Here is a 24,139-nt window from a genome sequence, read left to right on the forward strand (position 1 = left end):
ATAAGTCTCGTTTCGAATTTTAAAGGGCTGCAATTAAGAAACGCAAGGCCCTTACACGTATTTTGAAAAGATAAAATATAGACAACTTCAGTTTTCTCAAAAATTCTATACTTAAACATGGTTACCACTATTGCGTAATTATTACATACTGTTTACATATGGTTTATTTTACTTCGCTTTTCTTCCACTTATTACTAATCGGAAGATGAGGATGAGTAATGATATGATGAAATTGATGAATGAACATTTACAAAGAACACCCATGCCGGGATTCGACCCCGGGACCCTTGGACACTTTGCTAAACACTCCGCCACGTAGGTCGGCTACACACACACACACACACACACACACACACACACACACACGGATAGCCTATATAATGGCCGTGATCCACCGACAAATTTGACACTGCCTAGGCCGATACCAGTGGCGGTGTGGTTAACACAGTGCGCTACAAAGCCAAGGGTCGCAGGCTCGAATCCCGGTCTTGACATGGATGATCCTTGTGAGCGCCCTTGCATCAATTTCATCATGTCATCCTTCATCCTAATCTTCACGATTACCCAAAATGGCAGAAGAGCAAAGTAAAATAAACTAAATCAATGCATCATGCATGACACTGTCCAGAAAAAGTGAAGGCAGGAACTTCATTATTGTAGGAAACTCAAGATACTCTTCACTTCGGTGGAAATAGTAGTACACTGCATCGTGCTTCAATATAAAGCTTAGGGAAACCAAATGACGAACGAAATTATCTTCGGACACAACTTAGCTGGCGCCGCCACCGGGAAAGTTTGGCAGTTGACAGCCCCATTAAGTAGATAGATACTTCCACCTGTTCCAAAGCAACTAGATGTATGCTGTATTGTGCAAATGAACTTACTGATTTCTTGGAATCCTCTTGCCACTTAACAGAGCATCCAGACACCTTTTTCTCTGCCGCTTCTTCTTCTTGTTTTGATAGAGTCCCAATCGTCGGTTGCCTCTTCTCTCCTTCTTCACAACTTCCATACTGGAACAGAGAAAAGGCACAATTAAACTATGAACCTTGCCTTTTTCGACACTTGCTACTTGTAAATTTATTGCCTTTGGCAAATGCCCAATTCAAGTGTTATACTTTTCTTTTTCTTTGAGTTTTTAAATTGACATCACTTTTAATAACAAGAACTTTTAATGAAATGGCAGAAATAAAAGTAGGCTTTAAGTAACTATTTACTTTTCTGAAATTAATAAGTGTGACAGTAACTCTGATACTTTTCCACAAAAAAAATCGTAAGAGTTATATTTGTAGTTACTTTTCATAACGTTTTCTCATAGAAATAAGTTTTTCAGCCAGATTCTACACACACACACACACACACACACACGAAGAAGTTAAAAGATAAGTTGCATTAGCCCATAATATTTTGTTGGATAGCAGATCGCACAGTGGTTCGGATCCCACTTTAAACTGTAGGTGCAGTCCATAACGAGGACAGGACCTACAAACGTACTATATGTCCAGATAGTAAATGCTCGGTTGATGGTGGCGTTTCGAATTCAAGTATGAAAAGTTTTACGACCAAATATGTGACTAAACACACGATTCCCACTTCAAATTGTACCGTTGTACCGTTATATAAATCTGGAGACAAGGATGCTGTTGCTTCTTATAGACCCATTTCCCTATTATCACCACTTTCTATCGTCTGTGAAAAAATAATAAAGGACCGACTTTACAAATTGACCTCTCCATACATAAATACAGCACAGCACGGCTTCTCACCAGACAGCTCCTGCTTAACTAACTTGAGCATCGTATTATCTGACGCTATCAACTGCATATCTGAAAACTCCCAACTGGATGTAATATATCTTGATTTCTCGAAAGTTTTCGACTCTATAAACCACAACTACCTCCTACATAAATTATCTCATCGTTTTAATATTCATGGGAAATTTCTCTCTCTGCTCAAACACTACCTCCGAAACAGACAACTAAAGGTTGTACTTTCCGGAACCTCTTCTTCTTATCGAGGTGTATCTTCTGGTGTTCCCCAAGGCAGTGTTCTTGGACCTCTTCTCTTCATCCTCTACCTTGATGATCTTCCAGATTTTATTTCTGACTCATGTAAAAACCTTCTTTTGTTCGCCGATGATTGCAAAATATACAGTAAAATATCAAATTTAAATGACGTGGCACTGTTTCAAAAGAACTTAGATTCCCTAATAAAGTGGTGTGAAATAAGGAACCTGATACTTAATCCTCAGAAATGTACCACCATGATCTTATCCAAATACATTTAATACGCAATATTTCATAGAAAATAATTGCGTTCAAAGAGTTGCCGCACAGAAGGACTTAGGCGTCATATTTGACGAGAAACTATCCTTTTCTGACCACATCTCTGCAGTCACTAAGGGTTCCATGCGTATGCTGGGTCTTCTCTATCGTTTTGCTGGAATAAACAACCTGTCTGCTCTCGGCCCTTTTTACAAATCTCTCGTTTCACCAAAACTTGAATACTGTTCTCCTATCTTGTCTATGGCATGCCCCTCAAAATTAGATAGACTAAATTCTGTTCTAAATTTCTTCCTGGCCCTTGTTCGTCATCGAATTCCATCCACAAAACATTTACGTAAGTCCATCCTTCTGAAAATGCTAAATATCCATAGCCCTCATGATAAGACACAAACTTGCAGACCATATTTTCCTCCATAAAATAACCAATGGGAACATAAGAAGTGATCGCCTTCTTTAAGAAATTCACTTTCGAGTACCGTCCCGCACCACAAGGAGCACTCAGCTTTTCACATATCAGAAACCAAGATTAAGCCTAATACAGCATTCTCTCATCCACAGACTACCCGGTCAATACAACACTCTACCAAACCGAGTTGACATTTTTGAAAACCAGGCAAGGTTTAAAAAGCTATTGTGTAACGACGTGTAATTCACTTTATCACATATACCGGGTGGTCCAAAAGTCCCGGAACGGTCACATATCGTGAGAAATACACATCGAATCGGAAAACGAAAAAAATGTGTGTTTAATAAGTGAAAAAAGCTATTCAATAATATCACACTTGATTCCCCACCCCCGCCCCCTGTGAAATTTAAATGAAAACCCCCATTTTGTAGAATCGGAAAAAGGACTTCATTCAGAGTCCAACGAGCTATCAACCATCCTCCTAGCTCAATTAGAAACGGAGATATGGCGATTTTAAATTTTTTGGGGGAAAAAAAAACGCTCTGCCCCTAAATCAGCTAGAGTGAAAGCGATTTCAGATTCGGAATCTGCACGTCAAGACCTTTCAATAGAGTATATGAAACCATTTCCATATACTCTAGCTCAATTAGGGGCAGAGCGTCCCTTTGAAATTTTTTGGGGTATTATGAAATTTTCACGTTGATTTTTTTTTAATTAAGGCTCCTTCATACATTTGACGAAAGTCGAATCTGAGGAAGAAGAAGAAAAAAGGAGGGTCATGTGGGTTGGTTTTTGCGTGGCTTACTCTGTAACGTATCTCGGACGTAACCGAGTACGTCACGAGATTGGCAGTCTTCACAGTTTGCTTGGGCTCAGCTTCTACTTCCTCGTAGAGCTCCGACACAGTAAATAGTCCCTAACGAACCTACACAAGTTATGTCAAAGAAACAGCGAAATGATTTTTAAAAAGTATAAAAGATCACCTACACATGGAAACAGATCTTCATATGAGATCGTTGAAGGTAGGCATTCGCTGTTTACTGTTCACGGCTGACGGGAGGGCAGTTGGGGTGGGGGAGTACCTGAGGAGAAACAAACACAATCGCTTGCGACGGAGGAGGACGAAAATTTGTTTGTTGTGAAGCAGTTGACCGACCATCTGGCGCGCAGGCGAGCAAAGAAAGCAAACATGAATTATCGTTCTTTTAACACGTAACGAATTTTTCATGATAGTAAATCCGTAATTTGATGACAAAAGATTCTCAAACATTCATGAAATGGAAGATAGTAAACACAGCCGCGCTTTCATGTCTTGAATCTTGGATATATCATTATGTGGGAGAGGCAGGAAGGGGAAAAGGTACTTTCTCTCTCTCTCTCTCTCTCTCTCTCTCTCTCTCTCTCTCTCTCTCTCTCTCTCTCTCTCTCTTTAATCTTCCATAAAGAGCAATGAAAGAAAAATCGAAAACTGTTCCTGTTTTGTACCTACAGTTCCTAAATAGAAATTACAATTTTTGTAACTATAATTGGCTTGCGCAGAATTTTGTCGCGAGGTGTTTCAAGTTTGTTTAGATTTTAGTATTTATAGTAATAATAACAATACATTGTTTTTTGATTGATTGATTGATTTGCTTTATTTTACTTCGCCTTTTGTGCCACTTTTGGCTAATTTGCGAAGATGGTGATGATATGATGAATGAACACTCACATACAGTGGCGCAGGAACGGGGGGGAGGGGTTACACAAATTTTTAAAGGGGGGTGCTGTACCCCCGTAAATCGAGTTGTAACCCCCTTTGGTAATTTTACAGCAGACGGAAGGTGCTACTGTTAAAAGAACCTATTTTCAATTCTCCCAATAAAAAAAGTGTATATTGTTTATAATTTATGAGCATTATCTTTCTTACCACAGAAATTCAATCCATTGCAAACTTATTCTACTACATTGTGCTTGCTACTAGTTAGTTCATTGACCTGTGTTCTTGGTAACCTCCTTAAGGAGATGAAAATTGTTTAAAATGTGTGTGGAACGATGGAACTATATTTGCTCTCAGAAAATCATGCTGCAGACGAATGCTAAAGAAGTGGTCTCGTCGATTCGAAGATAAGATACAAATCTTCATCAGAAGAGTATATGACTGACTCCATTTTCTTTTGAATGTTTAAAATGTAATTTTTCGAAACGAAATATTTACACAAACGAGACGAGACACGACAGTCCAACTTGGGGGGTACAATGTACTCCTGTACCTCACCCATATTTTTCATAACTTTGTAAGATGATGTACGGAAAACTATACTTAAACCTATATTTTAAGATATTTTTTTGGAAATAGAGTCCCGATTAGCCAATTTGAGCATGAAGTGAATCTAGAATAAGTTTTAATAACTTCAGAGTGGAAACCGAAACAAAAATAAGCACAAACAAGAACGAGAAGGACCTCGCCACACAGGAGATGAGATGAGGCTATGACAATTCTCGACTCATCGCATAGCGATATCATTCCTAGGTGAAATTAAATTTTTCCTAGACATTTAAACAGGATGCAATTTGCGACTTTATCAGGGGGACTTATTTTTACCTATGTATTAGGGTATACTTATAATTGGATATTAATTGCTTATAATCTAATTGTGATATCGAATGCAACACAAACACAACGCCATTTTAAGTTAAACCCTGAAGTCAAACTGTACATTACAATAGTCAGATGAATGAACGACATAATTGAGATTCACTGCAGGTTCTATTGGTATATTTTGGATTGGGTGGATTCACAAGGTGTTTGATTCATTTATTTTACTTCGCATTTCTGCCACTTTTGGCTAATCGCGAAGATGAGGATGAGTGATGATATGATGAAATTGATATACACTCACAAATAACACCCATGCCCAGGCCGGGATTCAAACCTGGGTCCTCTGACGTCATATCGCGCTATGCTAACCCCCATCGTCACGGAGGCCGGCGAGGTGGGAATGCGTTTTGGATTTTCTCTGTAGATGCGAAAATCTTTAACTGTGACGCGCACATGCTTTTGCTTACATTAAAGTTTACCTTTTCAATAAACGAGAAATTGACATGTCACCCAAAAACACACGCATGCACCTGCATTTAATACCATTACATATGAAAATAAACCTTGGCCGGCTCTTCATATTGTCCACCAACGATTGAAAAGAAGAAAAAAAGTCTTGAGCATATAACTTTCCTTGTTCCCTCTGAGATCTGAAGGATTTCGGTTTTGTATATGTAATGATAAAGTGCTTGTAGAGTGTCATTAGGTACAGCTAATTGTAATTATATAAGAAATAAATGCTTTGTCAAATGTTTCACAAATATTTCAAACTTAGACTTCTTACGAGTTGATCGGGAACCATCTCAACTCGAGTTTTATTTTCTTTTTTAATACAACGCCCTATAGGTGTCTGAGAAAATACCAAATACATGGCTTCTAAAAGGCATTGGATGTGGTACACATCTGCCATAAATTGTTTAAGATATTTTTATGCGTAGCTATGGCACTTTAAAATTAGAATGAAAAGAACTGAAGTGGAACTCCATAAGTATTATATATTTAATAATGTAATTTCTATATCCATTGGGTGGGAGATGATTATTCCTGGTTGGGGTGGCCCAAGATCCTCCCCATCCCCTTTAATCTCAACCTGCATTAAAATGAATAGATGTATCTTTGTTCAACATATTCTCTGTTGCTATACAAAACGCCTCCTGTGCACTGCAATACACAAATAAGATCAAATTCATGAAGAAATTAGCCTCTAAATACTTACTATAGTAAAATCTGTTGCTGTATGTTATGTGTAGGCCTCCCAGAAATTAACTACTTCCAATTATGCCACAAACAGTGCATACGTTACCTACAAAGGTTACCTCGTTTAGAAAGATTCTCCTTCTTGATCAGTTTGCCGGTGTTTTTTTTTTTTCTTCCCTTCTATTTTGGGCTTGGATTATTCTCGTGGGATTTCGGATCTGCATTGAACATGTGTGCCGTGGATAGACAAGTTTTCGTAGTAGACACTCAACATAGAATTGTTGTAGCTGCGTTTCCATATTCTTCTTCCAGAATTGATCATCTCTCTGGATGTATTCTATTTTAACACCTTTCTGTGTCCACAGACCAAAGATACAGTACCTTCTCCGTGTAATAATTACTATTACCCTACACGTGGTAATAGTAATTATGTGTGGTGTTCACGATCTTGGCGTTATGCTCTTCGTCAAATTTCCAGAAAGTTACTTTCTTCGTCTTGACGGCATGTGCAGGTGTTACATGTTTGACAGAAAAGGGACACTTAATTTCGATAATTGCATAACGAAATAAATGTTAGATACAGTGAAGTTTCTGATAGATATTGTATACATATTGTTATGAGTTGTAGTATGCATAAACGTTCTTTGTAATATCATTCAAAGCCGTGCTATCCCAATATAATCCCTGCCTTCCAATAAGTTCAGTCTCTTCAGATAAAGCTAACAACCATCATATACAACAAATGCTAAACGAGTATTGTTATTATTTTATTACTTGGTAATCTTTTCGTTTGGGGGAGGGGGTCCAGACGCCCTAAATAAATCCTTTATGTCTTTCAAAGCCTTATGATCTCAATCCTAATCATTGCCTTCCAAATTATTCAGAGTAAAAATAGTAGTACGTGATAAGTATTTCGGGTGCTATACTTCAAAGCCGTATTATATTTATAGCTATAATCCTTCCCTCCAATACGCGTTCAGAGGAAATTATCCATCGAATATACAAAAATTGCTAAAGGAGTATATTTACATTATTTAATTTTAGTACTTCATAAGCCTTTCGGGTATTATAGCGTAATATTTGCCAAGGAGACCGGTTTAATTGAATTACTCAAAATAACGTTACTGGTTTACGTACGTACAATGTAAACGTCTAATGGAAAGCGATAAATACTTCCCCATTTGATGATGTAGTAAACGGATAGGTATTATTTATATTTCATTCTGAACCCTTATTTTGCCGGCGATTTTCTCGGAGTCCACATCTTACGCCAAACACACTTGCTACCGTCACCCATATTTTGCAATTGAACACGTCCAGTTGACGCAAGCACACTTCCCTGTCTCTTGCGATCGTGTTTTGTCTTCACGAGCTATTTTGTTGTATCCCTCCGCGTTCTAATGTGGGTGGGGTTTAGAACGCTTCTACCTACCTGCACGAGATGTCGCCACAGTGCAGGGACACTTTTACGTATTGCAAGGGTTTCGTTTTCCTCAAACAGTCTCAAAATAGGAAAACTGACTTCTAGAGTGATGATGTTAATGTCAAGTACAATGAACATTGCATGGCCCCAACAAAACAGTTTTCCATAAGCTTGTGTGGTTAACGAGATAATTGCATGGGAAAATTACGGTTTTTCCCATTTTTATGCCAAATTTACTTATTAAGCAGGGTCTTTTTTTAAATTTCTGCTTTGTAGGAATTACGCAGCCATATTTTCTGAAGGACAGAAAACAAACCCCGAGGTCCTATCTTTGCTCGTAACTGAAAAATCTGTTTAAAACGGAACGTCTGCACTACGCGTTTTCGTCAATGTATGAAGGAGCCTTAAAAATCGCCATATCTCCGTTCCTAATTGAGCTAGGAGGATGGTTGATAGCTCGTTGGACTCCGAATGAAGTCCTCTTTCCGATTCTACAATACAAAATGGGGGTTTCCATTTAAAATTTCACAGTTGCCCCCCGCCCCACCCTAAGGGGGCGAGGGTGGGAAATCAAGTGTGATATCATTGAATAGCTTTCTTTCACTTATTAAACACATATTTTTTCGTTTTCCGATTCGATGTGTATTTCTCACGATATGTGACCGTTCCGGGACTTTTGGACCACCCGGTATATATTCTAGATCTTTATTGTTACTTCCATTGTTATTCTTTGTTATTTCCATTGTTATTACATTCCAATGTAAAATGGCCAAAGCTGGTATTTGGAATTCTCTGGTAAATAAATAAAATAAAGAAATATTCTTTTTTCTGGGAGTTACGTCCCAATAATGTATTCCATAAAGGTCTCCATGCTTGGCAGAAGATAAATAGTAACGGTTGGAAAAACAACTACATGTGAAAGAAAATAAGCGAGAAGAAAGACGCGTAGCCAGTGGTGAAACAATTCAAAAACTTTACGTTCTGAACGATGCGTGTTCGAGCCCGGTTAGGAAGATTTTTTTTTTTTATTCAATTGCCCATGAGGCTCCAACTTGTGTATGTTCGAATCCGCATTTAGACAGTGAGACTCTTTTTTTTTAAATTGTGTAATCGCAGATTCTCGAATACATGTGATGCAGGAATTGTATACCAAGTGCATTTTTAATCCATGATTTCACCTGCTAATTTCGATAAACATCTTAGATTTTAACTTCTTAACAAAGTATTTTTACACTTATGGACAAAAACATAGAGCTGTCGGATCATACCTACTTTCACTGTGACTACAAATTACATGCCTCTATATTTTAAACTAAAGATGATTTCGAGTTTGTTGACGCAAGCTTGCCTTGTCAACGACAAGTATGTTTAATTTAATCTGTATCAAAAGAGATATTGTTCTGGAATCCTAGAATACGGATGAGTCAGAAGTTTATATAGGGGCGGGAGTGGGGAGGTGATGAAGTTCTTACAGTTTTTAAAGAACGTTTGTGGTTTCAATTTTATTAAAGTAGTTTTGCATTGAGCAGTTTCAAAACTATTTGTAATTTGTATTAATAAATAAAAACATTTGTCATCAAATACGCAATAAATATTTCAGACACTTACATTATTTGGCATTCTACCGTTTATATAAAAAAAGATGTAGGGGAGAATCGAACCGGGGACCTTTCGTGTGGTGAGCAAGTATCAAAATTACTGGACCACACCGTCTTTCTTGATATATTGCTTACATGCTCCTACCCATGTGCTGAAACCATATTGCACTCTTTTATCTGCTATTCATAGAAAGTATTTCAAACAAAATATTACAATGAAATTGGTGTTTTTCGAAATTACGAAACATTATGTTTTCTTGTTAACTCTAAATATTGAAAACGAGGGAATTTAGAATTCGGTCACAGACAGGATAGCCCAATGTCGTGTATGATTCAACAGTCTTACCTACAGAAGACTGCGAGCTGAGCATACGCAGTTCTACGATTGGCAAGCTTCGTAATCTCTGACTGAGGCCACAATTCACAGTCAACGCGAAGGTTCTCTCAACAGTATGACGTTATCCTTGGTTGATTTGCAGCGGCGTGCCCAGGAATTTGTAAACGAGGTATATGGGTTGTCATGGTTGTTTCTATTGATCTTTTAACGATCAACTCATGTTTTACCTCACAGTTGGACCACAAAGGGTTAAGATTATCACCAATATCTCTCTGTCCACCCTATTGCATCCTGTAATTTAGTTTTCGAAAAGCTACATGGAAAAACACATCCCAAGTGTTGTCGACGAGTAATTAGATTTATCAGAAGAAGGAAGGGTTTTCATATTCTCTCTCTTATAAATGTCCAAAAGCAATAATTCTACTAAATATAAAAGTCGGTTCTACAAGAGATTTGAACCTACGATGTTCAGACTATGGATGGCCAGATCCGGATCCAGAACTTTCGGATCCGGATCCGGAATTTTTGGATCCGGATCCGGAATTTTTGGATCCGGATCCGTTTTGCCTTCCCACATGCGCTTCTTTGGAAAGTAAGAATGTGTTTATAACATATTGTTACCTGCTAATATACATATATATATAATACCTAGGTATACCTAGGTATATATATACATACATACCTACACACATATATATAGTGTGTGTGCGCGCGTGCGCGATTTGTAATTAATTAATACACTTACAAGGGAGGTCTAAGTCTCCCCCTCCGATTTCCATGAAATTTGGCAGGTGTATGGAGGAGCCCAAAGGAAGAAGTACGTGTTTTTGTGTTTCAACTAAAAAACGGTTTTAGGGGGAAACTCCCTCCCCCCTCAAATGTCAAGATGAGGAGAAATTGAAGTGGGGATCCGACCCCGAAACCACGTAAATATGGCATAGGAAGAAACAGGGGACATAGGGCCTCTCTATACACCTGCCAAATTTCGTGGAAATCGGAGGGGAACACAGGGGTCAGATGATCCCCACGTCAATTTGTCCTCATATTGACATTTGAGGCGGGTTTTGCCCCCTAAAACATTTTTTTAGCCGAAACAAAAAAAAACACGTATTTCTTCCTTTGAGCTCCTCTATACACCTGCGAAGTTTCATGAAAATCGGAGGGGGACACAGGGGTCTACATCTAGTACATAGAATAGAATAGAGAGAGAGAGAATAAAATGGTCTTTATTTAAGCAGGCCTGTTTCGGACTCGTGGGTCGTTCTTACAACCAACCCTTGTCAAAGATACAATAAATGAATAAAAACATAGAAACATTGATCATGATAATACAATAAAGATAATATAAAGATTATACAATAATAAAATGATACATTGAATTGATAAGTATAAAATATAAGTAATAAGTCTTCAGTAGTTCATTTTTTCCGGGGGGGGGGTTAGGTATGCATTGTGTGATGTGTAAGTGCAGGTGCAATTGTTAACATATGAAGGTGTTAATGTAGTTGTTGGGACAATAGTAAGTTGTTTCTTAAAACTTTGATGGCAAATAATGTTAGTCAATGGTGGAGGCAGTTTGTTTCATTCCCTTATCCCTGTAACAATGAAGGACTTGTTATAGGTGGCGGTTTTATGTTTGAGTATTTTTAGATTGTGTTCCTGGCGGATATTATGTTCGACCGAAGTTCTACGAGAGCAGATCTTATCGATTAAGTATTTTGGGGCCCACTCTTTAAGTATTTTGTGCATCAAGGTGAGTGTTAAGTAAATTCTTCTATTGTTAATGTTTAACCAAGAAAGTTTCTTTAAGTAGGGGATACGTGTTCTTTTATTTTTAGGTTAAATAAGACAACAGTTCTGAATTTTTTTGAAGCTTATAGTTTAGGCCCTGGGAGATATTACTGTACACTGGAGCGCAATAGTCTAGTGTAGATAGAACGAGTGCTTGCATAAGGCGATCTTTAACATTAGCGTCCAGAGTAGGTTTTAAATGATACAAAGATTTAAGTTTCCCCATACAGCTTTTCACAATACATTCTACTTGTGCCTCCCAATTTAAGTGTCTATCGAACACATAGTGCATATGATCCCATTTAAACTGTAAGTTCGTTCCCGATTAGTCTCTCTGCGCATAAAATGGACTCAAAAACAAACTCAAACCCACTCTTTATCCGAGGGGTAAGGGGGCGGGCGACCTAGCCCGAAGGCATTCAAATATCAACATTTCTCCCACGCTGGTTAACAGGACTTTGCCACTTGAATCCACAGAAAGTATAATCCTCTATTGGGGGTTTGTTTTGGGTTGTCCATGTGTATTTGTTCGATGATTGATTTGGTTTATTTAACTTCGCATATCTGTCACTTTTGGGATAATCGCGAAGATGAAGATGGGTGATGATATGATGAAAATGATGAAGGGGCCCTCTCAAAGAATACCCATGTCCGGACCGGCATTCGAACTCGGAACTCCTGGCGTCGTAGCGCGTTGCGCTAACCTCTCCGCCACGGAGACCGGCATGTGTGTTTGTCATCGTCGTTCATCTATATTATCGCCAATCATCCCCAACGTCGCGATTAGCCAAAAGTGGCGGAAACGCGACGCGAAATCAACAAATCAAAATCCATGCTAGGGCAAATTGCGGAATAAAAGCTGAAGACATCTCAACTGCAAGAAAAGTAAATTGCTTTGTTTCACGTCGGTGACGTAGTTCAAGAAAAACGATGTCGAAGTAAATTGGATGGACTTGGCAATAGTGATCAAAGTTGCTACAGCTGTGCTAGGCTTGTAAAGCTATCGGTAGGTGGAGCTCGCTGCATGTGCCAGGGAAGGCTCCTACATCAAAAGCAAATTAACCCGTTGACCTTCAGAGTGGAATTACGCTCACTCACAAATTGCAATCGTCCCAAATTCCGCTGCTCCCGACCTACCTTACTTTCCTGCTTGTCACGTGGTCACGCTCTGATCGCTTCAGAGCATCCAGCGCTGGGAGCCGAGGTAAAAAGAGAGCGCCAAAAGGTAGCGTCACCCTATTAAATTCACATCATTATCAGAAGCAGCACATTATACTTATTGCTTAAAACAATTATTGTACGCTGTTTATTCATGATGCAAGGATGTGATTTGATTTGCTTTATTTTACTTAGCTTTTTGTGCAACTTTTGGCTAATTTGCGAATGAGGAACGATAGGATGAAATTGATGAATGGACACTCAGAAACATCCATGCCCAGACCAGGATTCGAACCCGGGACCCCTAGCGTCGTAGTGCGATGAGCTAACCACTCCGCCACAGGGGCCGGCTGTAAGGATGTGATCCGAACCAATATATGTTTAGTTTAGTGCATTTTCCTTGTACGAGCTTTTCGCGCTACATACATTTTATTTTACGCACTATGTCTCCTCTTAAAGACATGTTAATATCGCACTTTCTTTACGTTTATTATACACCTTAGTATAGTCGACGCGCTAGCTACGTTAACGACCGGCTGGCTTTGAAGTCGACGGAGCGTGCTCACCAGCTCCAACAATCACATTCAACGCAAAGTGTTGCCACACGTCTACTCTCCACATCTACTGTACGCCACCTTGTCCCTCCGCGCATGGTCTCCACATTGAAGTTGCAAAGTACGGCAACAGCGTTTCCGGAGTCGTGAGACTGAGACTCCACGTGGAGTAGACGAGCAGAATGACAGCTGCGCCCATTGGCTGAAGGTTGGGTGTGATTGGACGAAAACAACTCGACCGCTGTTTATCCCCACCCACGTTTATGGCGGCGACTTTCTTTATTTCTTCGACGTTAACGAAGTAAACGCGTGGACCTTCAGACAAGACAAGAGAAAATTAGAAATTAAAAAAAAATAATAATCTGAAAACCAAATATTGCACATGCAGATAATTTTTTATTGTTACGTGTACGGCTCCTTTGGCCTACAATCTCTTTGTAGCTGTTCTTTATTGCTTTACCTTGACAATCTCTCACTTCCCACACAAGCCTCCCCACTGATTGCATTGTTGCACTTTTGTTTCTTTGGCTGTCTTCCACACTTCCATTTCCCCCTTCGTTATATGGTAAGGGTTATATGCTACCCTATAAAGATAGCTCGTTTGGAGCATGTTCTCTTTTACTACGATGCCTTCTCTTATAGCTTTCCATGCCGGCCACCGTCCAGTCCGTGCTTGGCCACGGGAGAGGCAGGTCGAAGCTAAGCAGTCGTGCGGGCTTAGATAACGCGTGACGCGGAAAACCGAGTGCGAGTGTTGAGCCAAGTGGAAAATAGGACTCTGATCGGTAATAGTATTTGACAATAGTTAATAAGAACAAAAAGGATAGAAATGGAACGTGAAAATACCATTTTGATAAATTTCGCATATGGAGCAGCAAAACCCAGTGCAATGGATGTGCACGAGTTCATTTACAGTAAGTTTAAACTCAGTATTGATGAAATTTTAGCAATACAAATACCGACAACTGCGCGAGGTGTTTATTTGAAATTAGTGCGACAACGTACTATGTTAAAATTGCTAGAACAGTACCCAGGTGAATTAGAATTTAAGTATGATAATGGGAACGTAGTGAAAGTAAAAATTAGCGACGCAAGTCGAACAGTGAAATACGTACGTGTATTTAATTTACCTATGGAAGTTGAATTAAGACAAGTGCACGGGAAATTCAGTGAATATGGAACAGTGGATGAAGTGACAGAAGAAATGTGGAGTGAAAAGTTTCGTTACCCCGTGCCCAGTGGCGTACGTACGGTAAAAATGTCATTAAAGAAGCCAATACCATCATTTGTAACTATTGGCAAATATAAGGCACACGTGATATATACGGGACAAACTCCAACGTGTGAGTTCTGTGGTTCGGATGAACATTTAAGATACAGTTGTAACCAGCGGCAAATGACTACCCTACGGGTCCCACCGAAAGTCAAGGCAACCTACAGTAAGGCAGCTTTGTCCAGTGAGACCGACATAGTAAGCTCAGAGGGTTTAGCTAGTGCATCAAATCAGAAGAAAAATGAGGTTACCTCACAAATGAAGCCAACCAGTAATAATGAGATGGGAAAACAAATAGGAAGAACACAAGAGGAGGGAGCAAATAAAAAAACGTCAGAACCTCAAGATAAAAAACACTCGAAGGAAGAAAAAGAATCAAGAGAATCAATGAAGAGTGAGAAGAAAAAGGAAGAATTCATGGACACATCCCTCCCCCCCACTACCTTATCACCAGAGGAAACTGCATCCGCCACTAAATCACTGAGTGACAAACAAGAATCAGAAGAAGACAGTGATCTCATTTCCACTTGTGGGAGTGAGAATAGTAATCAAATGAAGGTAAGTGAAACTAAGCTTAAACGAAAAACAAAAACAAAAAACTCTATAGCAAAACGGCGTTCTACCAGACGATTAGGAAATAACTTTTCAAATAGTGCTCCAATTATTGGATTAAATTCTCCAGTAGTGAAGATGGGGACTGGTAATCGAAGTAAAGAAAGCGAAAAGGCAGCTCAAGAACATAGTACTTAGAGTAATTTATTTATATGGAAAATATGTATTATACAAAAGTGTGGATTATTTTAATACTATTAATAGTATTATATAGGAATATGGAAACATCAGTAATACGAGTTGCAAATATAAATATAAATAATATACAAAATGAAACAAAGTTAAAATCACTACGTAGTTTCTTGCATCAAAAAAGTATAGATGTTGCGATGTTGCAAGAAGTAGGCCGAAATTCGCTAGAATGTAATCAAAATTACATAGAATATAATAATTTTAATTCAAGTGGTACAGGAACTGCAATTTTAGTTCGTAAAGGACTATCATTTATCCAAGTACAAAAAGAATCCAGTGGAAGACTAATCATGGGGAAATTGGGAACCTTGACATTAATTAACGTTTATGCCCCGTCGGGATCAAGATACCGGAACGAAAGAAGTAATTTTTATACATATACAGTACCACAATACATTGCAGGTAGTGCAGGTTCAATGTATTTAGCAGGAGATTTTAATTGCGTATTATGTAATGTGGACCAAACACCGGGTTATAATTTTTCAAATGCTTTGCAAAAATTGGTGCACAACTTGCAGTTAAAGGACGTGTGGCAAGAAAAAAGAGGCAATGAACTCGGATACACATACGTCACTGCAACTAGTGCCTCGAGAATAGATAGGGGATATGTTTCAAGTGAACTAAAATCAAACATTACCTCTGTTCATATGGAACCGGTGATTTTTAGTGATCACCATGCTGTAATTACAACAATGAAATCACCGGTAAGGTTAACTAGAATAGGGAGGGGAACTTGGAAAATGAATACATCACATTTAATTGAAGAAGATTTTAGATTTGGCTTTGACAAACAGTGGGAAAAATGGACTAAGAGATCGTTATATGAACAAAATATTAATAGATGGTGGACAGAAATTTTTAAGCCAAATTTCCAAAGATATTGTAAACAATACTCCTGGGAAAAACAACACGAATGGTATAATAAATTTAATTTCCATTATGCAGTATTACACGATCTATATAAGAAAAAGAACAATGACCGTGACACGCAAACGAAAATTAAAAAAGTAAAAGCACAACTACTGCGCCTACAGGCAACAAAAGTAGAAGGAATACGTATACACAGTGCGCTCCCCAATATAGATATTGAAGAAGAAATAAATTTAGTTCACGTAACAAATATATATCAGCGACAAAAACAGAGTCTGATAACAGAAATGCAGGATAATCATGGAGTAGGCCATAATGAGGGGAACCAAATACAACAAATAGTGTATAAATATTTGGAAAATAAATATTCAAACGCATATCAAAATAATGAGAAGGCTAGTCAATTTTTAGACAAATACATACCAATCCTGAAATCAGAAGAAATGGTTGGATTAAACCAACCATACACAAATGAAGAAGTGTATAAAGCAATAGTACAGGGGGTACGGGGAACAGCACCTGGGGAAGATGGAATAGCGACTAATGCATATAAAGTTTTATGGCCAACAATGGGTAATACTTTAACAAAATGGGTTAATACAGTATTAAACAAAAATAATTTAGTAAATTATGAGACAACAGGAATAATAATTTTAATACCAAAAAATAGTCAACCCAAGGAGATGAAAGATTACAGACCAATAACTTTATTTAACACAGACTATAAAATACTGACTAGATGTGTAGCAAATCGATTAAAGTTGATTTTGACAAAACTGGCTACACCATATCAATATGGAGTAGTTGGAGAAAAAAAAATATACCATTTATTGACACTATTACGAGATGAAATAATAAAATCTCAAGACTCCCAACAAAATAAATACCTCGTAGCGATTGATTATTCACAGGCATTTGATAGAGTGGGACATAGTTTTTTGTTAAAAACAATACAAAAGATGGGTATTCATGGACAAATGTATGAAAATATTAAAACATTAGTGACAAATATAAGCTTAAAGGCAAAAATCAATGGGTTTTTAACTAATAAATGCATAGTCAAAAGAGGACTTCCGCAAGGAAGCCCATTAAGCTTACCCCTTTTTGTAATGGCCTTGGCACCTTTCCTTCAACACTGTCGCACGACCGTAAATAATAACATTACAGGAACAGAATTTACGATTGGAGCTTATATCGACGATGTCACAGTCATATGTCAAAATCAGGCAGCGATTAAGAACTTAATGGAATGTATACGACAATATGAAATAGAATCTGGTGCCTTAGTGAATAAGACTAAAACATGTTACTTAACATTAGGAAAACAACACGAACAGCCACCTGTCGTGACGTTCAAAAAAGTGGATCAAGTTAAAATCCTAGGAGTGTTTTTTACAAATGACACTACAAAAAGCATAAAACTTAGTTATGATAATATATATCAGAATATTAATTATACCATACACAAATTTATACAACGACCCTTCACTTTATGTACGCGAGTCAAAATAGCAAATGTATATATCTTATCAAAACTGTGGTATGGAGCCCAAATTTGGCCATGTGATAATCGTAACTTAGCACGAATAAAGAAAAGTTTAAACCGGTTCCTTTGGGCAGGAAAAGTTTTCCGAGTGAATCAGCAGACACTTAGCTTACAAAAACAGCAAGGAGGAATGAGTTTGGTGGACGTTGGTAAAAAAACAAAAGCTTTGTTTAATCATCGATATTTTTCAATGATTCAATCTAAAGAAAATGTCGAGGACATTCCAGGGTATACATATATAAGAGATATTCCATTAGAAGCACCAGTGAATGAGATCAAAATTCCCACTTCCCAAAAAGTATATCGAGAAGCTATAATGGAATATTTATATGGACTTATAAAGAAAATAGACTATAATCAGCTAACAGTGAAAGATTTGTATAATCAATACCTTACTCAAAATATGGATACGCCGCACATAGTGAAGAAACACCTACAATATAATTGGAACAGAATTTTTACCAATATCTCGGCAAAACACTTATCCAATAGACAATGCAGTCAATGGTACCAAGTTGTTCACGAACTAATTGATAATAAAGCAAAACGACATCGGTTGGGGTTTAGTTCAGACCCTAATTGTGAGCAGTGTTTATTAGAAGATACAATAGCACACAGGATGACGTACTGTGGAAAGGCAAAACAAGACTGGCCGGTACTCCAAAAAATGATAGCACATATAAGTCGATCATCAGTTCAGTGTATTACTCCGAAAGTAATAATTTTTCCGGAATTTAATTTTTTCCCTGCTACAAAGCATCGAGCGATACAGTGGATTATAGGTACGTACATGATATATATTTTTTTCAATGGACAAACAGGAAACAATATGAGGGACTATTACCGAAGTGAATATGGGAAAATTTTACCTAGTAAAAAAAAAATGTTATATGCAAACTATATTCAACACACACTGTATGACTCAACAATAATGTAACATTTGTGAATGTAACCACAAATGAAGTATGGTTAAACCTTGTTAAAAAGTAGTAGAATGTAATAGTTATATTGTAATAAAAAAAAAAAAAAAAAAAACCGTGGCGGAGTGGTTAGCACATTGCGCTACGACGCCAAGGGTCCCGGGTTCGAATCCTGGTCTGGGCATGGATGTTTCTGAGTGTCCATTCATCAATTTCATCATGCCATCTCTCATCCCCGTCTTCGCAAATTAGCCAAAAGTGGCACAAAAGGCGAAGTAAAATAAAGCAAATCAATCAATTATAGCTTTCGCCCGGCGTTCTCTTACTTCCCACGTGTTGCCCCGCTTCGTTAGTCTTTATTCTATCGTCCACCATATCTATCACCACGGGCCTCCCTTATCGCACAACACTTGAGCAACCTTTCGTTCTGACGTGAGATGAAGAATGTTAGGTCTGTTAGGTTTGGTTCTATTAGCATAAATACACCAAAAAACTATTACTGGCTATTTATGCTAAGAGAACTAAACCTAGGTATTTAGCTTAAAATTAAAAGTATTCTTCATCTAACGTCAGAACGAAAGGTTGCTCAAGTGTTGTGGAATAAGGGAAACCCCTATCACCCCCTCCTGTTAGGTTTTTTCAGCCACTTGTACCTTAGGTCACGTGTAGAAGGGCAGTTAAATAGGATATGCTCGTCCGTCTTCCCTTCATCGCACAAAGGGCATATCACTTCCCCTGCTTCATTTCTCTTCCTTACTTGTCTCCGTCCACCCAGTCTGAACCACGCCAGCCCGCCTCTTTCCCTTTTCCCTACAGCATTGATATATTTCACTATCCATCATTCCCTTACTCTTAGTTGTTCCCTGATTGAAGTCTTCGTTTGGCAGTCTGCTATTATTTCTTGTGTGTCTATGTCTACAACGGGTATCAAACCGGGGACCCCTTGATTACAAGGCGACAGTGTTATCACTACGACATCCGAGAGACCGTGTAGATAAGGGCTTCTGCCCTGTACAGTGTGATTAATGCAAATTCCTTAAAGATCACATGCACATACTGTGTAATTGTCAATCACTCAACAAAAAATATTTCCTCAAGTGAGAAATTGAAGAATTTCACCAGAAACTTTTGTAGGGTGGGTTAGGCAATGGATACAACTCAAATAAAGGAAATGATAAGTATTATTATTATTATGCTTGTTTATTATTACAAAATAATAACTAATGTAAAGTAATACAACAAATTTTATTCTGAATTTTATTATTATTATATTTATTTATGTATTTATTGGGGAAGACTTTTCTACTCGATCTGCCAAATGTGTGAATATCAAGCATAACTGTTTTTTTTTGCACACTTATAGTGCATCAAAATGCATAGTTATTATATTTATTTTCATCTTTACACACCTCGTTCAAAAGAAAGGCCCCAAAACTTTAGGACGAAATTTTAGCCATAGTGTTTCTTTGTTGTGTACTCTCTCACATAAAAGTCTAATTATTATTATTTTTAAAACTGGGAAACCATTAATTCACATTGCTTATTCACTATTATTGAAATGACATAAGATGAAAAATAAACTTGTTTCTGTATTTGACATTCAATTTCCCACTTTTGGCTAATCTCGAACATGAAAATGAATGGTGATATGAAGAAATTGATAAGGGACACTCACAAAGAGCACCCATACTCAGACTGGGATTAACTTTGGTAAGCTCTCCCCCAGTGGCGAGGCGTGACTTTTATCAAGTCTTACCGGCCATCAGACGTTATCATCTCCACTCTTACCCCCCGCTCGTTAAAAAAAAAAAATATGCCTTCGATCTAGATTTTTGTTCATTTCGGTCTTTTTTTGCAATCAGCTCAGTGATTTAACCACAATCACTCCTAGAAAAAACTACCACTCATGTGAGAGTTACCCAGGCTCGTAGCCAGGAATTGTTTGTAGGGGGGGGGCGAAGTCAATCCTAGAGGGGGCAAATTTTTAATATATTGTGTCGCATTGGCAAATATGGTAGGGTACACAGAGGCACTTGCCGCCCTTCCTCCAAAAGCTATAAGTAACAGAAAAGGGATAGTATCTTGAAACTGCAACGAAAAAAAATAAAAAAATCAAAAAAATCGAGCAACATCAAATAGTAATATTTCGATAATGGACTTTCCAGATTGCCAAAGAATATAAAGTTTAACATAAATAGGCTAATAGGGACTGTACCTACTTGATATTGTAATTGATTGATTTGGTGTTTTAAGTCCACTTTATGCACACTAAAGCCCCTATCACACGGAACTGGATTTCTAGTAGGAATGCCCTACTTGGCGCTGAACTAACTTTCTAGGTAGCAATCATGGCCGCCTGTCTGACTGCTTGACTGGTTTGGAGGAATAGGACATGTTCTAATTGCTACTTGCTTTCCTCGACTGGATTCTGTGGAACAGCCAATCAGAGCAAAGTTTCGCCCTGTGAAGATAATCTGTGAGTGTGCAAAGGAGCGTTTTTGTCTGTGGTTTCCGAGTGTTACTCCAGCAATGTATAACGTATACAGCATGAAAGGCGCGTTGAATTACACCATCTATGCTGAGTGCTCGGTGTTTACATTTGAAACAACTAAAATATTCTTCCATACGTGTACAGTAAACGTTGTAAAGTATGTATTTAAGCAGCGCCATTGTTTTGTACCTAATAACGTTTTATACGAAACGTTATTGCTCTCGGTTGAATAGTTATCGGCTTTTAAAAATGTGAAGTGATATATTGTTTACATCTCACGCGGCCGCCATTACAACTTCCCTCGTATGGGAACAAAAGTCTATCGACAAGTACGCTGGTAAGTATCGTGTGAGGCGAAAACTAACAAATTGGTAGCCAGTCCAGCGCCAACTAGGGCATACCTACTGGAAATCCAGTTCCGTGTGATGCGGGCTTAAGGCTAATTGGGACTTGACCTACAGTTTAAAGTGGGATTCGAACCACTATATGCCTCCCCCCTACTTGATATTTACAGGTCGATAATGTTAATTGGTGACTATAGATCGACCACAAGGAAAACACCTTGGACGAAAAGTCCCCGCGCAGCTTTCCCTTCTTTCCTCCACCTCGGGCCATAAGGAAGCATGGTCCACTCTCCCCCTCCCCTCCACGCGGGAGTACGGTGCACAGGAGTCGCGAGTCTGCGCAGGTTGTTTTGCTTGTGGTTGCACTATAACAACAGCTTTGGGCCTCTCTGCAGAACTGATTAAGGGAGCCCTTTATAAATCATCCTTCATAATGATTCCCTTTAGTTTCCAGTATGCAAGATTTTTACGCACAAAGGAATCTAACGAGAATCCAACAACACCATTGTGTTGTGTTCTACAAGCAAAACGGAATTAATTAAGTAATAATAGTTACATATTATCTGCACTTTGATGAATTGTGTAAAAAATTGTAATACTTTTTTTGACCTTGCTAAAACATTAAAACATGGGTCCCTTAGTCCACCACGGACTCTATTTCCTTCAAAGGGGAGACTCTTGTATCACTACAGACAATGTTTGCCTACTGGTTACGTTAACCATTTTGCAAAATATTGTGTGAATTGCATTATATTATAGTTGAAATACATGTCTCGACACCTGACAAAAAAAATAAGAATCCCTTGATTGATAAATGACTTCTTGGATTACAGTGTCACCATTAATATTTGATATTAAGTTTCATAGAAAGAAATTGTTTTAATAGGGCGCAAATAATTTTACGGGGCGCTATGGCATTCTTCTTAATATTCTTTTTTCATATAGATCGTTTGGCTCCCAGGGCCGACTCCCGCCGTCCCATATAGCTATGGCTCTGAACTTGGACATTAAGAACAGGAGATATTGCGAGCGAAGCGAGCAAGAAAATTTTACGAAATGTATTTTTATTTTTATAAAATTTGAAATCGAAGGGGGGCAATTGCCCCTATGTGCTCCTTGCAAGTACCCTTGGCCGTCTGGAAGAAAAATGCAAGGTACACCTAAAAACTAATTCCATCATGAGTATCCAATTGTCCTGCTATTCTTAGATTCTCCTAGTCTTGCTTTTTACTTCAATGTTTGCTTCCCCTAGAATGAACTTCCGTCCAAGGTCGGGAGAGGGGGAATATGGCCCCTGCCCCCTGTGGTTGCGGCACTGTCTGTGAGTGTCTCTTCATCAATTTCACGTCATCATTCATTATTGCGATTAGCTAGAAGTGGCAGAAAAGCAACGTTAAATAACTAGATTCAAATATCCACTCCCTCCCTCTACCACATGAATCACTATTACCAAAAGGTAGACTTGGGAAACAAAAATTTAAGCAGTTCGAAGTTCATAGCAACAAATCCAAGAAAAAACATCTGAACACATTCGGCACCATTAATACAAGACTACTCAAAATGTCACAACTGTTCTACTAGGGACGTTCAATATATAAGTTTCCCTGTGCTATAAAATATTGTATAAAGCAATGCCATTAAAAAGAAGCACATGGTTGACAAGCGCCATCCTTCGTCTACAAGGAACAACAATCGATTCGTTATCAGACGTGAAGGCGCATGCGCTCAAGGGCGAAAAGTAAATGCTTGTTCGGAAAACACGGGCTCGCGTCATAAGGAGTTCAGAAGCATGGATGCTAAGGGTGTTCTGCTGATGGACTTTTTGGAGCGAGGAAGAACAATTAATGCTGACCGTTATTGTCAAACATTGGATAAACTGAAAAACGCAATTCGACATAAGCGACCAGGTCTCCTGTCAGCTGGTGTCATTCTTCTTGACGATAATGCTCGCCCCCACTCAGCAGTGCAAACACAACACAAAATTGAAGAATTGGGGTGGGAACGGCTGCCGCACCCTCCATACAGCCCTGATTTAGCGCCAAGTGATTTCCATCTTTTTCCGGTGTTAAAGTCTGAATTGCAAAGTTACCGTTTTGAAACAGATCAAGAAGTGAAGCGGAATGTGAGAATAGTGCTCAATAGCCAGAGCCCTGATTTTCTTGCAAAGGGTATGGACAAATTGGTGCAATGGTGGGACAAATGTCTGAATCTCTATGGGGATTATGTGGAGAAGTAAGGAAGGATCCTCCTACACATGTATATATAGTTTTCTAATGTATCTTAAAAATAAAAATAAAATACAGCATACGGAAACTTATATATTGAACGACCCACGTAGATACTGAAAATTCTGAAATCATTTCCTGAAGTCTGAATCTGGAAGGGAATTCCCCCCCCCCCCTTTCTTGATACGACATTATACGGAATCCCATACACCCTACTAAATCATAAAATCAATTAGTGTCTTTGTTATGTTGCTAGAGTAACACAAGATATAATTTTAAACATTAGAGAGAATTTCAGGTAGGAATGTGTTCTGTATTTTTCACAGGGGGGGGGAGTTG

The 24,139-nt window shown here is 38.4% G+C and overlaps 1 protein-coding gene across 5 annotated transcripts in view; it reads right to left on the reverse strand.

Annotated features, from left to right (window-relative positions):
• Positions 1-24,139, reverse strand: part of ZnT77C (Zinc transporter 77C) — a 326,998-nt gene that overhangs the window by 43,294 nt on the left and 259,565 nt on the right. For all 5 annotated transcript variants that reach the window (XM_083129657.1, XM_083129658.1, XM_083129655.1 and 2 more), the window contains one exon: positions 885-1,013. In XM_083129657.1, coding sequence (XP_082985783.1) covers positions 885-1,013 — 129 coding nt within the window. The remainder of the gene's footprint in view (positions 1-884; positions 1,014-24,139) is intronic.

This window comes from Lepisma saccharinum, chromosome 10 (genome assembly GCF_977018435.1).
Source record: "Lepisma saccharinum chromosome 10, izLepSacc3.1, whole genome shotgun sequence".
NCBI lineage: Eukaryota > Metazoa > Arthropoda > Insecta > Zygentoma > Lepismatidae > Lepisma > Lepisma saccharinum.